Raw genomic sequence first — 14715 nt, 5'->3', positions numbered from 1 at the left:
GCAAAGTTCTTAACCTGAGGTACTATTTCTGGGTTAGCAGAGACTGTAACCTGAAGCATATATAACCCAAGGTACCACTGTGTATATATATATATATATATATATATATATATATATATATATATAGTATGTACCATTAAGACAAAACCCACTGCTTCCTACCCTGAAAAAAGCCAGCCCTCCCAACTATTACCAAAATCTGACCAAAACTGGGAGATTGTGGAGGCCAAGAAGTCCACAAGAGAGAATCCTTTAATGGAACTGTGTTCTCACATACCTGATCTCAAAGATTCCTACAGGCCGGGGCAAAATTTCAAAAGCTTTATTACAAACAGATTTCACTGATGAGTCCTGTATACAAGCCTCTTATCATACAGGCCCAAGAAAGTAGAAGAACCTGTCACAATGCTTTGTTCAGTCGCCATCAGCTCCTCCTCCAATGCAAATGTCTCTTTGTAAAGAGTTAAGCAAGCCCACATGATTCCGCCAATATTGGCCTAATTCTGCTCCGGCTTGACCCAAGGAAACCCCCAACCATTAGTGACAGTGATTTTCATTAAAGCAGAAACACCGAAAGAAGAAAATTGACAAGCAATCATTTGAAGTACTTATTTCAATAGTGTGTGTGAATGTAAATACATGGCTACTCCAGGGGAGAGACAGCCAACACATTGCCCTCCAGGTGCTGTTAAGACTGCAATTCCTATCATGCCTGATCATTGGCCATACTAGCTCAGGGTGATGGGAGCTGTAGTCCAACCGCATCTGCAGGGCACCACATTGGCTACCCCTGTTAGGGTGTCTCCATGCAAACTGATGCCCATGAAGAATAAAAGAGACAGCTCCAGCTTCAAAGCAGAACTAGCAGTTTATGACATCTATGCAGTTGCAGCTACTAGAAAACTCAGGTGGAATAATGGACGGCTCCGGCCTGTGGCCTTCGGCCCAATTCAGTCAGTGTCACTCTCTGGGCTTTGGGGGATGGGGGACCCTCCTGAGGGAGCGCAGGGCAGAAAAAGTTCTGCATATCCGTTGCCACTTGGTGGGGAAGGGGTGGCGGTGGGGAAGTCCAGGCCCACAGGTCCAGCCAGGCCTTGGCTTTGGAAAGCCTCATAGTCAGTCCCAGGGTTTCCTGAGGGCAACCCCTCAGGAGGGGGGCCATCCGCTTGGCGGCACACCTCAAAGCGCAGCCAGCGGTACCCGGTGCACTTGCGAGCTCCTGGGCAGCTCTGGATGAGGTGCTGAATGGCCGGGTGGGAGAGGCCAAAGAACTCGGCCCCTGCTGGCTCAAGCTGCGCTGCTCCCACAGCCTCAAGAAGCTGAGCGTGGCAGGCATCTGGAGTGGAGCCAGCGACCACGCAGCCCGGCTCGTCCTCAGGGGCAATCTCAAAGTGTGGCCCGCCACCGCCATCCTTGATCTGGCAGGTGTAGAGGCAGCGGTGGACTGGTCTGCGGGTGCTGGCGAAGATCCTGGTGCTGCAGTAACCGACGGGATAGATGGCCATCTCCGTGTGGAAGCCTGGGCGGTCGGGAACAATTTCCCCCAAGCTGTAGACGGTCAGTGGACCCAACGCAATGGGTAAAACCGGCCGCCCGGAAGGATCCAAGGGAAGCGGCGGAACCAGCCGGCGGACGCTGAGATCGGGGGCCGCCCTGCGCTTGGAGGCCCGGCCATTCTCTTTGCCTTTGCGCTCTCGGCGGGGCTTGCGGGCAGCCGGCTCATCCGGCGAGGGCTGCGAAGCAGAAGCGACGGCCGGCAGAGGAGGCTCGTCTTCCGCCAGGGCTTGCGCTTGCAACAGGCGAGCGAGCAGGAACCGGCGCTCTTCACGGACACGCAGGTATTTCGCCTCGAGCCTGGCAATCTCATCGCACAGAGCTGCATTCTCGTAAACCAGCACTTTGGCCGCACGGCGCAAGCGCCGGAATTTCAGGCGGTAACGCTCGCCTTGGTTTTTGCGTAGGGTTTTCTTCATGGCAAGGGGGGAGGGGAGGATGGAAGGGGGGTCGCTTGAGCAGAGAGAAGCTGGGGAGGAGAAAAGATTCAGGAGGCAATTCCAATATTCACACACACACACACACACACAAATCATACAAACATTTCCAGCTCAATATTATCCCCAGGATCAGAGTGAGTAACCATCTTTCATAATGCTAAAAAGGCTCAGATACACATTCAGATGAACAGTATACACCTTGGGTGTACTGCTATCCCTAAATCCAGGCACTAGAATGTTTTTGTACCTTCAGGGGTGCCTGAAATTATGCTCAAAAGAACATAGGATATTTTTTTCCTCTCTAACTGGATCTTCACCTGCACATGATGCTGAAGGCTCACTGTGGGTTCTTAGCATCTGCTCAAAGAATCTCCTACTAGGAAATTGCATGAGTTTTCCATTCTGACATTTCCATCCCATTTTGCTACCATTTCCCTCCAGTAGCAGTAAAATATTATGGGATTTTAAAAGGCATGACTTCCTGGCCGGTTTCTTATTTTAGATATTAAAAGCATCAAACAAAGGGCAGGCAGTTCTGTAGCAGTGGGGTAAACTGGAGTAATAGAAAATATTAAACACAACCTCCATAAAACTAGGAGTACTTAGCAAAGCTCCTCTCCGGAATGGAAATGGAATGAGGAAGCCGTAGCCAAAGAGTTTAGAGAGCTTTGACAGCAGTTTATAAAATTATGTATAGCAAGGATGGGGAACATCCAGAGGTTGCTGAACTGTAACCATAATCTCTGGACATTGATCACATTGGCTAGGACTGAAGGGAACTGGAGTGCAATATCTGGAGAGCCACAGGTTTCCCAATCCTGATATATAGTGTGGATATGTGTTTTCCCACATCCCTGTTCCATATTAGACCATACCACCCTGTGATCCTCAGATGAAGGGTGGTAAAAACAAGAACTCAGGGTGACTCAGTGAAATGTACTGGCAGTAGGATCACGACAGATCAGGCTAATGGCCCATCTAGTCTAGCATCATGGAAGGTATTCGTCCTATACACGTCATACATGTAAAGCACATGCAACACACATTTACAGCTCATGGCTCCCACCCCTAAGAATCCACGGAGTTAAGGGTGCTGGGAACTGCAGCTTTGCAAGGGTAAAACTACAACTCCCGGGGGTTTTTTTGGTTTTGTTTTTTTTTGAGATGCCGCATGCTTTAAACGTATGGTGTGGATCCGTCGTCTAAGTTTTACTCAAGGCAGACCCAGTGAAAGTAATGGGCACGACGAAGCTAGGGCCCGTTCATTTCAACAGGTCTACTCCTGAGCAAAACTTAGTTGCCTACCATCCCTGCTCTCACACTGGCCCGCCAGATGCAAGCCTAAAGCAGGACCCGAGTTGCAATTTATGCTTGCAACTTATGCTGAATTTGGGGGTCGGTGCGACACATGCAGCGCTTTTGCCAAGGAAGCGGCTGCAAATGATGCAACTGCCTACAAACAATCGATGCTCGGCCACGGGATCCCCCCCCATTCCCCTCTTTCATTTGCAGCCCCCCAGCTTCTCACCCAAATGTTGCTGCTGCTGCTGCTCCCTTTGCTCTCCCGGAAGCTCTGGCGGGGACCGGAAGCTTCTCTGCGCCGCGCGCCCCGCCTGTGTAACCCTTTCCTCCCTGGACAAAAGGACAGCCTGGTTTCCAATCAGGAAGGGGCGCGGGGAGCGAGGAGGGGTCGCCAACCTTTTGCTTCGGGCGGGGCATCAGCGGGGCAACAATGTCAGAATGTGGACTGAAAGGTCCTGAGCGATGCTGGTCACAATGCGAAAAGCCCTCCTTGTTGCGTCCGGCGCACCTCCTGCTCCCTCTGCGGAGTGGGAGCCAGCCCTGCACTGCTGCTGCATCGCTGTCTCTCTAGGCCGGAGAAAAGTCGTATCCCTACGCCTGTTAAATGGCACAGGAGCCCCATCAGGAGACAAAATCTGCAACTGGATTCTCGGAAGGGATAAGGGAGGGAAGCCAGAATTCCGGCTGAGAAGGAAGTGGGGAGTCTTATTTACCGGGGGGGGGGGTGGTACCAGGTTCAAGTCATGGCATCTCAGGTACTGCTGGGAGAGGCCCCTGCCTGAAACCCTGGAGAGCTCCCGCAATCAGTGTTGACAGTATTGAGGGAGATGGACCAATGGCCTGGCTCACTTTTCCATTTTTGCGCTATGAGGTGTGCAACATGCTAACAAACATTTCATGTTAAATGTCACCCGAGCTGGGGGGAAATGGCCGCACAAATCCACCTCAAAATCCTCTCCTGCAAAAATTTCGTGCCAAATATGTTACTGTTTTTCCCCGACATCCTAACACTGAATTTCAGCGACATCTGATGGTATCTGATATTTGACATCCAATATTAGATAGGTAAAGCGGACCATGAGACTTCTGAGTGCGTGTAAACCACCTAAGCTAGTGCCCCCCCCCCAGAACATCGTGTGGAAGTAAATTCCGGAATTAAATTTTAAAAAGATTGCTTAGGGCCTCTGCACGTGTTCAAAGACAATTTCGCCTTCACATCCTTTGTGGGCTCTATGTCCTTCCTGTCACTGAAAGCACACGAAAGCATATTTGGGGTGGCGCCTATTAAGCAATTGCCTAATAAGCAATTGACACTCCTTTCCTAATACACAATGTCTTTGGGACAATTTATTTTTCTAACCCTTTCCCCACTGGGGAATGCCAAGTTGGTTTCCCCCCGTTGTCCTCTATTCTCGTGGGACTAATGAAACAATATTTCTGCCCTACAGACATAATCTGATCCAGCCAGGCTGGCTGGCTGACAACGCGTGGGTGAAGAAATGAATTACCCAAGGTCATTTTACTACAAGGCGCGCCACGACTCATCCACGGAGCCCTTCGGCTTTTGCCATGGGGTTTGGGGCGGCGAGTGTGATTCCAGCCCTGACAACCGCCCCCCCCATCAGCTCTCGTCCCTGCCTGGGGGGAGATGTGGGGGGAGGTCGGAAGGCGGCACGCGCACGAGATCTCCGGTCTCTACTGGCTGCTAGTGCTCCTGGTGCGCCGGAGAAGGGAAGGGGGGAGCGGAGCCAAGCGGGCAGGAGGAGGCGGAGCTGGGCCTGGCGGTGGTGCATTGTCTGCCGGGCTTAACCCCTCGCGTGCTGCGATCCGTGCAGGGGGGCTATGGAGACGGTAAGGGGTGGCAGCGCAGCGCGGGTGAGGGGCTGGGGAGGAAAGGGGGAGCCTTCGCCGGAAGGCACCCGGCTGCGCACAGTACCAGGGGACCTTGGAGAAGGCCAGGCCGTACGCTGCTCCGGGGGCGGGAGAAGGGACAAAGATCCTGGCAAAGGGGGGGGGCTGGCAACGAGGCTCAGGTCTCCAGGCCCGGGGATCGGGAAAGGGGGCCCTGGCGGAAGGCGCGCCCCGAAGCTGCTGCGCTTGTGCGCTCTGGCCGGGGCTGCGTGATGTTGGGTTTATGGAGAGCGCGCTCCCTCTGCCCCGGCATGCGGAGATGAGGGAGCCCAGCGAAAAGCAAGAATTTGGGAGGTACAAGGAGGCTACGGAGACCTCGAGAGTCCTGTAGGGAAGGACCTGCGGTTCCGAGGTGCGAAGAGGAAGGTGTAAGGATGTGGCCCCGATCCTTCCCAAGCGCGATCCTTTGCAGAGAGGGGGCCTCTCCCTTTAGGCCCCGAGCGGACCTGCGGGATGTGCGTGTCCCTGGGGCATGCGCGTGGCACCGTAAACCTAAGCGAGCTCAGTTTTCCTTCCCATCTTCAGTTCCCACAAGATTTCCCCCGGGGTCACGCCATACATTCAGAACACGCCGATGCCACCTTAACAGTCCTGTAGAATCCTGGGAACTGTAGTTTGTCGAGGGTGCTGGGACATGTAGTTCTGTGAGGCCCACAGCCTTGACAAACTACAGTCCCCATGATTCTTTTTTTTGGGGGGGAGCCCAAAAAGGGGGATACAAGAGTAGTTTAAAGGTATGGTGCACTAGTGGCCTTGGTATGACAAAGAGTCTGACTTGGAGACTCGTTTTTTTGTAGGTGTGATTTACATTGTTTTATCTTACCCTCTGCATACATGCGTCATTCTCACAACAACCCTGAAAGCCGAGCTCTGATTCGTCTTTATGCCAAGCTACAATTCCCAGGATTCTTTGTGGGAGAAGCCGTGACTCTTAACAGTGGTATAAGGCTGCTTTAAAGTGATGGTGTGGGTGCGAAATGCCTGCCTGCTGGCTTGCCCTTCCCTCTCTCATCCCTGTGTCTGTAAGTGTCAGAGAGGGAGAGAGGGATGCCGCTTCTACAGCCCAATAGCACCAGACCTCTACAGGAGGACCCCTTTACTACCTTATCTGGCAAAATCTTTATCCAGGCCAGAGCTAGCAGTGTGGGAGCCTCACCCAGCTTTGTCCCCATCTACTGACACACTCTTCTCCCCCATGCAGATGGAATCGGTACCCTACCCAGGCTTCCCAGTGGATGCTGAAAACAATGGACCCTTTCCTCTGGAGGAGGATGATCCCAGCATCCCAAAGTACAGTCCGCTTTCTTTCTCCTTTTCCTTTCCTTACCTTTATAAACCCAATGAGGGCTGCTCAATTCTTTGCCCATTTACCTGGGAGTGAGTGGACTCAGCTGGGTCTTTCTTCTGGGGAAACATGTGCAAGACCAGGCTGTGTGACACTTAACAGTCCTGGGGTTGCATATGCTCTGATGTCCATGTGGCACTTGAGATTTGATGTGCCACTTTTGCAAGAACTCTGGTCTTGGCAGGTGGTGGTGGTTGCAGAACTGCGTGCCCAAGGAAGATTGGCCTCTCCCAATTCCCTGGGCACCTCCCCTCATTCCACAGACATGGGACCACCACCAAAAAGGCTCTGTCATGGGCCACCATCAACCAGGCAGGGCCCTGTGAAGACACCACCACTAAGGCCTCGCCTGCCCATTGCAGTGTTTGGGGTGGTTGATCTAGGCATCATTTGTGCAATGCAGAAAGGAGAGTCACTTGGGAGAAAATGACAAGTGTTCTTCTGGTCAGTGCAGGTCTTTGATTCACAGGCTCAGGGAACCCACATTTCAGTGTGAACATCCACTTTGTGAAAAAAATCTAAAGGACTTTTTTGTGTGAGGAAGGTTCTGTAAGGTTGCCCCGTCTAAATGGCTTGTCCTTTAGGTTCGCAGTCGTCAAACCACATTTCCCCTGGATGGAGCACGGGGAGGAGATGCAGCTGCCAGAGCCAGGAGAGAGGCAGGAGCTGACAGTGGTCAACGCAGGTAAGGAGCAATGGCTTGCTTGCACGGAGGGGACAATGCAGTCTAGCGGTTAGAACTTTGGGCTTTGGGGAAACCAAGCTCTACATCCCCACATGGCCATGACGCTCACGGGGGTGACTTTGGGCTGGTTGGTCTTAGGCCTGCAATTTTGTTATATGCTTGATTTTCATAGAATCATAAAGCTGTAGAGTTGGAAGGAACCCTAGGATTGCCTAGTTCAAAACCCCCTGCAGTGCAGGAATATGCAGCTGCCCGCTGGTCTCCCAGAACCAGACGAGGCTTGAAAAGGGCGGAGGAGAGGTTGGCTGCATGCAGGCACAGTTTCTGATTGCTGGAAAAAAGACCTGGAGATGGGAGGACCTAAGAAGCTACAGGGAAGCAGGGATCCTCAGTCTCAGCAACTGCTCCCTGGAGACAAAAACCCCTTCCATAGGGTGGGAGATGAGTTGCTGTCCCCATTAGACCTGACACTCAGCCAAGTTTGTGGGGGTTGCGTTTTTGCTAATAAAGAATTAACTCCAACTTTGTAATGTGTGGGTTAAACCACAGAGCCTAGGACTTGCTGATCAGAAGGTCGGCGGTTCAAATCCCCACGATGGGGTGAGCTCCCGTTGTTCAGTCCGTGCTCCTGCCAACCTAGCAGTTCGAAAGCACGTCAAAGTGCAAGTAGATAAATGGCGGAAAGGTAAACGGTGTTTCCGTGTGCTGCTCTGGTTCGCAGAAGCGGCTTAGTCATGCTGGCCACATGACCCGGAAGCTGTATGTCGGCTCCCTTGGCCAGTAAAGTGAGATGAGTGCCACAACCCCAGAGTCGGTCACGACTGAACCTGATGGTCAGGGGTCCCTTTACCTTTACCTTGTACTGTGTGATAACAACAACAACAACAACTTATTTATACCCCACCCATCTGGCTGGGTTTCCCCAGCGACTCTGGGTGGCTCCCAACAGAGTATTAAAAGCACAATAAAACATCAAACATTAAATACTTCCCTAAACAGGGCTGCCTTCAGGTGTCTTCTAAAAATCAGATAGTTGTTTATTTCCTTGATGCCTGAAGGGAGGGTGTTCCACAGGGAGGGCGCCACTACTGAGAAGCCCCCTTTGCCTGGTTCCCTGTAGCCTCACTTGCCTACATGCTCCTGTGACAATAGGCCTGATCCAGCACAGCACTTCTTCACGATCTTCCTTTCTCCCACCAGGTTCTGACACACCAAGTGAGGAAGAGGAGGAAGTGGTGGAAGGTGCTGAGGAGCAAGGGGCCTCGACTTGCCTGGAGAGTTGGGACTGGGGCCAAGCAGCGTCAGGAGAGAAGGACGCGGAGGCCTCCGTCGCCACAGACCCTCGGCCGTTCCGCTGCTCAGAGTGTGGCAAGGGCTTTGCCCAGAGCTCAAACCTGGTGAAGCACCAGAGGATCCACACCGGGGAGCGCCCGTTCCGGTGCCCCGAATGCGGCCGCGGCTTCAGCTGGAGCTCCTCGCTGGCGGAGCACCTCAAGGCGCATGGCGGGCGCCGCCCCCACGCCTGCGGCGAGTGCGGGAAGCGCTTCGCCCGGGGCTCTACGCTCGCGGAGCACCAGCGGGTGCACACGGGGGAGAAGCCTTTCCGGTGCCACCAGTGCGGGGCCCGTTTCTCGCAGAGCTCCACCCTGGCGCACCACTTGCGCACGCACTCGGGCGAGCGCCCCCATGCCTGCCCTGACTGCGGGAAGCGGTTCGGGCGCAAGTCCACCCTTGTCACTCACCGGCGGACCCACACCGGCGAAAAGCCCTACCTGTGCAGGGAGTGCGGCCGCTGCTTCGGCGTCAGCTCTGACCTGGCCAAGCACGTGCGCAACCATCGCGCCAACGGCAGTGGCTGGGGGAATGCCGCTGCAGAAGTGCCCTGCCCTACTCCGCTGCCAGCCACAGATCGGGGCAGGCAGCAAAATGAATATGCTTCGCTTGAGGGCTCAGATGCAGGTGGGCAGCAAAATGACCGTGCAGAGGAGGAGGAGGAAGAGAAAACCTTTATGTGCTCTGAGTGTGGGGAAGGCTTCAGGCAGAGTTCTGAGCTGACTCAGCACCAACGAATCCATCTGAGTGAAGTTGCTCACGGCTGCCATCAGTGTGGAGAAACCTTCCCTGACCAGTCAGAACTAGGCGCCCACGTGGCAAGTCACAGTGTGGAAGAGAAGCCACACAAATGCTCTGACTGTTATGCTTGCTTCTCTGAAAACTCTGCCCTCCAGATACATCAGAGGCTACACCTTGGAGAGTTATCCCACTTCTGCCACCAGGGAGGAGAGAACTTCCTCGATAGCTCTGACTTGGAGGAGCCCCAGAGCACCCGCAATGGGAAGGAGAATCCCTTTGAGTGTCCAGAGTGTGGGGCCCACTTTGCCGAGGCCACTGCTTTGGCTGCACACCAGACAACCCACCTGGATGCGGAATCGTTTCCCTGCCCCCAGTGTGGGAAAACCTTCCTTGATCGTGATGAGTTGGCCCTTCACCAAGTGAGTCATGCTGGCAAAGGAGATGAGGAGGCAGAAGAGAAGCCTTATAAATGTACCATCTGCGGCACTTGCTTCCCGGACAGCAGTGATCTCCTGGCGCATAAAGTGAGTCATGGGGCGGATGGAAGATCCCACTCCTGCCACCAGTGTGGCGAAACGTTTCCTAGTGACTCGGAGCTTGCCATTCACCAGCTGAGCCACACGACAGAGGCTGCCTTAGACAAGCTGTACTCCTGTGCCGTGTGTGGCAAGTCCTTTGCGCTATTTGCCACGCTGGCGGCGCACGAGCGCACCCACATGTCAGATGACGATGCCTACCGCTGCCCGACATGCGGTGAACGTTTTCCAGACAGCGGCAAGCTGGGGAGGCACCAGCGGCGCCACTTGGGCGAGGAGAGGCCTTTCCGGTGCCCGGCGTGCGGCAAGGGCTTTGTGTTGCTTTCAGGGCTGCGGCAGCACCAACGCGACCCTCCGGCCCGGTGTCCTCAGTGCGGCGAGACCTTCGTGTGGCGCTGCCGACTCACCGAGCACTGCCGCAGCTGCCACCCGGCGGAGCGCCCCTACAAATGCCCCGATTGCGGCAAGGGCTTTGCGCAGAGCTCGAAGCTCCTGCGCCACCAGGTGACGCACACCGGCGAGAAGCCGTTCAAGTGCCCTGACTGTGGCAAAATCTTTAGCCAAAGCTCCAACTTGGCGGAGCACCGTCGCACGCACGCCCCGGGCAAGGCGCACTGCTGCGCAATCTGTGGCAAGGCTTTCGCCCTGGGCTCCTACCTAGCCAAGCACCAGGCCACGCACACGGGCGCCCGCCCGTTCCGGTGCACCGAGTGCGGCAAGGGCTTCCGGCAGAGCTCCAACCTCATCCAGCACCAGCGGACGCACACCGGCGAGAGGCCCTACGCCTGCGCCTCCTGCGGCAAATCCTTCACCCAGAACTCGCACCTGGTCAAGCACCGGAGAGTTCATACAGCCGAGAGGCCGTACCGCTGCCCCGTTTGCGGCAAGAGCTTCCGGCAGCGCGGCAACCTGGCTGAGCACCAGCACCAGCACGCCGGCACCCGCCCATACGTCTGCGGCGCCTGTGGGAAGTCGTTCCGGTGGAGCTCCGCTTTCTCCAAACACCAGCGTACTCACCTTGCTCCCTGACCCTGTGAGGAAGGGGAGGGGGGAAAGCAGGAAGTCCTTCCCCCATATTTGGCCTTCTCCGAGCACCAACGGACCTTCCTTCCTTGCTCTCAGTTTCTTACATCTAAAGAGGAGATCCCTTTCTAAGAATACAGACCAGTGGACTTGGGCTGTGCCCTGATCCTGACCTTTCATCTTAAACTTTGCCCCTTCAGTCTGACCCTGAGTACAGCCTTCTGCTTCCTGACTCTGAGGCCTGGCCTTCACACAAACAGGAAACTAGAGGATTTTGAACCTCTAATGGTGCTGACGGAATCACCCTTTGCAAACTGATGGCCCTGCAACTTCAATTTCCATCCCCTTCTCTAAAATCTAAAATGGTCTTTGTGCTGTTTCTGGGATTTCCCCCAAGGGAGCAAACCTCGTAGATTCTTGTCTCGTTATCTGAGCATCACTAATCTTTGTCGTCATGCCCTGGTTAATTTTCTGATTTCAGACTTCTGATTCTTATCTTTAAATTTCAGTGATCTGAATTCAGTCCTTGACTGAATTATGTAACACCTGAAACTTTATATTTAGCCTGTGTGAGACTCCCATTTCAAAGCCTGAAATTCTAACCAGCAAGTCCTCAACTTCATCCTTGAGCCAGTTTTGTTTCCCAGATGTTGAGGAGACCCCAACAGAGAAGTGACAGACATTGAAGCTGGCCATTGTCCTCTGAACTTGAACTCAGGGCTTCAGGCCTTACTTTCTTCCCAGCAGGAGCCTGTCAAATGTACCATGGTCTTCTGTTCTTGGACAGCATGGTGGGGGCAGTGATAGTCAAAACTATCTTTTGTAAAATTGGGAAAACGTTTGAGAAAGCTTGTTTATTTTTCTGTTACATTTATTCTGCTGTCCCTCCAAGAAACTCAGGGCAGGTCTTTTTGGGGTTAGTTACCACCCTTTTATCTTCCCTATTGTCCTGTGAGATGGTTTGAGCTGCTTCCCCCCTCAAAGTTACTAAAAACAGCTTTGTGGCCCAGGTCTCTGGGCGAGTGGGAGCATTTCTGCCCTCATGGAAGTTTTTTTGGAAGAGGACGGCCTGGCATTTCTGTCCTCACATCATTGTCCTCTCTATTCTGAGGTCACATTCACACCACACATTTAAAGTACTCTGATACCACTTTAAACAGTCATGGCTCCCCCAAAGGATTCTGGGAGCTGCAGTTTGTGAAGGGTGCTGAGGGCTGTTTGGAAACCCCTGTACCCTTCAAAGAGCTACAGAATTCCCTTTGAAGAGGGATTAGTCGTTAAATGACATCTGGCGGCCATTTTGTGTGAGCCGCTGGTCCAACTGAGGAAGCAAGATTCATGCCAGCAATGGGGAACCTGTGGCCTTCCAGATGTTTCTGGAGTCCAGCTCCCCACAGCCCCAGGGGAACATAGCTGTCAGGGATGATGGGAGTTGTAGTCCAGCAACATACTGAGGGCTGCAAGTTCCCCATTCCCGGTCTAAACCATTAAGGGCAAGGAATGAAAGAAAGGAAGGAAAGTGTAAATATAGCTAGTTTGCATGATGTTTAAACAAACAGGAAAAGCAAATCTCTTCCCACAAAGGGGCAAAATGTCGTCACCTCTTAGTTTCTTTACTTTCTGTTCCTCTCAGGCTGAATGGAACTATTGCATTCGACTCACATCTTGAACGGGGTTGTGGAGGAAATGAATGAGGCTGATGGGTGTCATGTTTTCTTTATTGCCTTTAAAAGAAACTGCTGTTTGGGGAGGGACTCGCCTGGGTCAGGATATTGGAGACGGGGTAGGGAAAGAAAATTCTTCCTGGACAAGAGTTTTAAAAGTGTTCTTTGGGGGAAAATATATATATAAAGGAATGTATTGTGCTGGGTATATGCCCCCACGCCCCTTATTAAAAACTAATGGGCTTTAGTCAAAAGGAGTCTTTCCCACAAGTGGAACTCCCTTTTAATGACTCCCCCCCCCCAAAAAAAGCCCAAATGAAACCCCTCCGAGATTCATTTATTTTTTATTAACAGGGTGGAAAGTTTCTTAGAAATGAAGTTAGATGGAAATCCCATTTGTCATAGGGATATACCTATCATAAAAGACAGGAGAGAGAGGACATTGGTGACACCCCATCGCAATTCACATGTTTATTCAGAAATGAGCCCCGCAGTGTTCAATGCAGGTGTGCCGGGTTCCACCCAATGTTGTGGGTGCCCAGTGTGCATGTGTGACTAGGAGGTACTGTCTTGTATGGGTGCCAGAGGGCCAGGCTGTGGCAGAAGTAGGGAGCTTGTGGCCTTCCAGATTTTGTGAGACTACAGTTCCCATCATTGTAGCCATTGGCCATGCTGGCTGGGGCTGATGGGAGCTGGAGTACAGCATCATCTGGAAGGCAACAGGTTCTCCACCTCTGGCCTATGCTAAGGCACAAATTAGTAGCATTTTGAGCTTCTCTGTTTGTAGACAAACTCAAGTCAGACCACTGATCCATCTAGCCAGCCAGTATCATATACCAACAGGAAATGCCAGTGGCTGGTCTGTATGGTCCTTTCCCAGCCCAGCTTCCTTAGGTCCATTTTCAAAGCTGGAGATACCAGGGACCGTTCATCTGCTGAAGCCTCTGCTCAACCCCTGAGCAAAGGGTCTTCTCCCATTTTATGCTTCAGTTAATGGTTCGGTGCTACTTGGCTTGTATGCGCATGGTCTTCTGTGATTACAAAAGGCGTAGTCATATGCGGGTGCCCTTCTGTGATGATTTAAAAAGAAACGATGATAATTCTGCTCCAAGGTGACGATAATTCCGCAATGACAAAAAGGTGGATTCTGCAACCTGAATAAAATTATGCAAATATGCATGGTTTATCTTGGTTTTGCTTCATTTGTTTTGCGGGTGATGCTTGGAACGGGGCAGGGCAAGGAGGAGCACTGAACTCCCCCCTCCCACCCCCCGGCTGCTATAAATCTTATGCAGCAGCTGTTTGTGCTGCTGAGATTCACCACCCACAGGATTAAATGTATCTTTAGAAACACAAGAAACTTGGTTGTTGGGTGGGTGGGTAGAATTGGCCGTGGCCAATCTCATTCTGCAGCTTTTTTCTACTGTTGTGTAATTGCAACATATACACTGCCTGATTATAAGGGTATGTTGTTTTTAGTGAATACAGATTGGGTTGTAAGCAGGTTTGAACCACAGACCTAATAACAGCTTGCCAGGGATGTTAACAGTTGAGATTCTGCTCTACACTGTCAGACATCATGGACTTCAGCTAGTGGGCTAGGAGGAAGGAGAGGCTATTTCTCCCTTTAGCTCCTCCCAAACTGGAGAAATGCAGTCCAGCCACAGGAGAGATGGGCATCCTTCTAATATGGTGTACTGCAACAGAGCCAGCAGTAGTCACGGTTGGGATTATTACGTCTTCAACAGGTACATGAATGCATGTTCAGTACAGTGAGCAAGCACTTGACACAAAAGTTTTTTGGTTTGTTTTTAAAAAAAACACGTTTAAAATGCAACAAATAGTGTGGATATGGCGCTGTCCAATAATTAATGCAGCAGCTATTCCGGGGGACGCAAGAAGTAAAGGAAGGCCAGCTCTGTTGCTGCTATAACTCACCTTGCCCACCAGAGGGCAGCTGTTCCTGTTCTCAAGGTCAGAACTGATTCTCCATCTAATCACTGTTTCTCCAGCAGGGCATCTGCACCTGTTGGATTTATGGCTGCTATAAAGGTGTTTAAGGCAGAGTACCTCTGCCTATGGGGAAATGATGGACAAGGATTGTGTTTTGGGGGAAAGCACTGCAGACTGGGGTATGTGGGAAGTGTGCTCTGAAGGTGGGCCCATGGATCCAGTCTTGTGT

The 14715-nt window shown here is 52.4% G+C and overlaps 2 protein-coding genes across 3 annotated transcripts; one reads left to right on the top strand and one right to left on the bottom strand.

Moving 5' to 3' along the window:
* Positions 1–306: 306 nt before the first annotated feature.
* Positions 307–4177, bottom strand: TBRG1 (transforming growth factor beta regulator 1). The gene is made up of 2 exons (XM_053363581.1): positions 3693–4177; positions 307–2023 (listed from the first exon to the last, which is right to left on the bottom strand). Exon 2 carries the CDS (start codon positions 1971–1973, stop codon positions 951–953), a length of 1023 nt encoding a protein of 340 aa, XP_053219556.1. The 5' UTR covers positions 1974–2023; positions 3693–4177; the 3' UTR covers positions 307–950.
* Positions 4178–5049: 872 nt separating this feature from the next.
* LOC128400860 (zinc finger protein 91-like) lies at positions 5050–11654 on the top strand. Of its 2 annotated transcripts, none has more exons than XM_053363488.1 (4): positions 5050–5147; positions 6409–6497; positions 7137–7237; positions 8438–11654. In XM_053363488.1, the coding sequence occupies exons 1-4, from the start codon at positions 5139–5141 to the stop codon at positions 10873–10875; spliced, it is 2637 nt and encodes an 878-aa protein (XP_053219463.1). In that variant the 5' UTR covers positions 5050–5138; the 3' UTR covers positions 10876–11654. The 2 variants fall into 2 exon arrangements, with proteins under 2 accessions (XP_053219463.1, XP_053219464.1); XM_053363489.1 differs by lacking the exon at positions 5050–5147 and adding an exon at positions 5337–5501.
* The last annotated feature ends 3061 nt before the right edge of the window (positions 11655–14715 follow it).

This window comes from Podarcis raffonei, chromosome 13 (assembly GCF_027172205.1).
Source record: "Podarcis raffonei isolate rPodRaf1 chromosome 13, rPodRaf1.pri, whole genome shotgun sequence".
Lineage (NCBI taxonomy): Eukaryota > Metazoa > Chordata > Lepidosauria > Squamata > Lacertidae > Podarcis > Podarcis raffonei.
The sequence above is the reverse complement of the archived record's forward strand: the minus strand, read 5'-3'. Positions and strand labels throughout refer to the sequence as shown.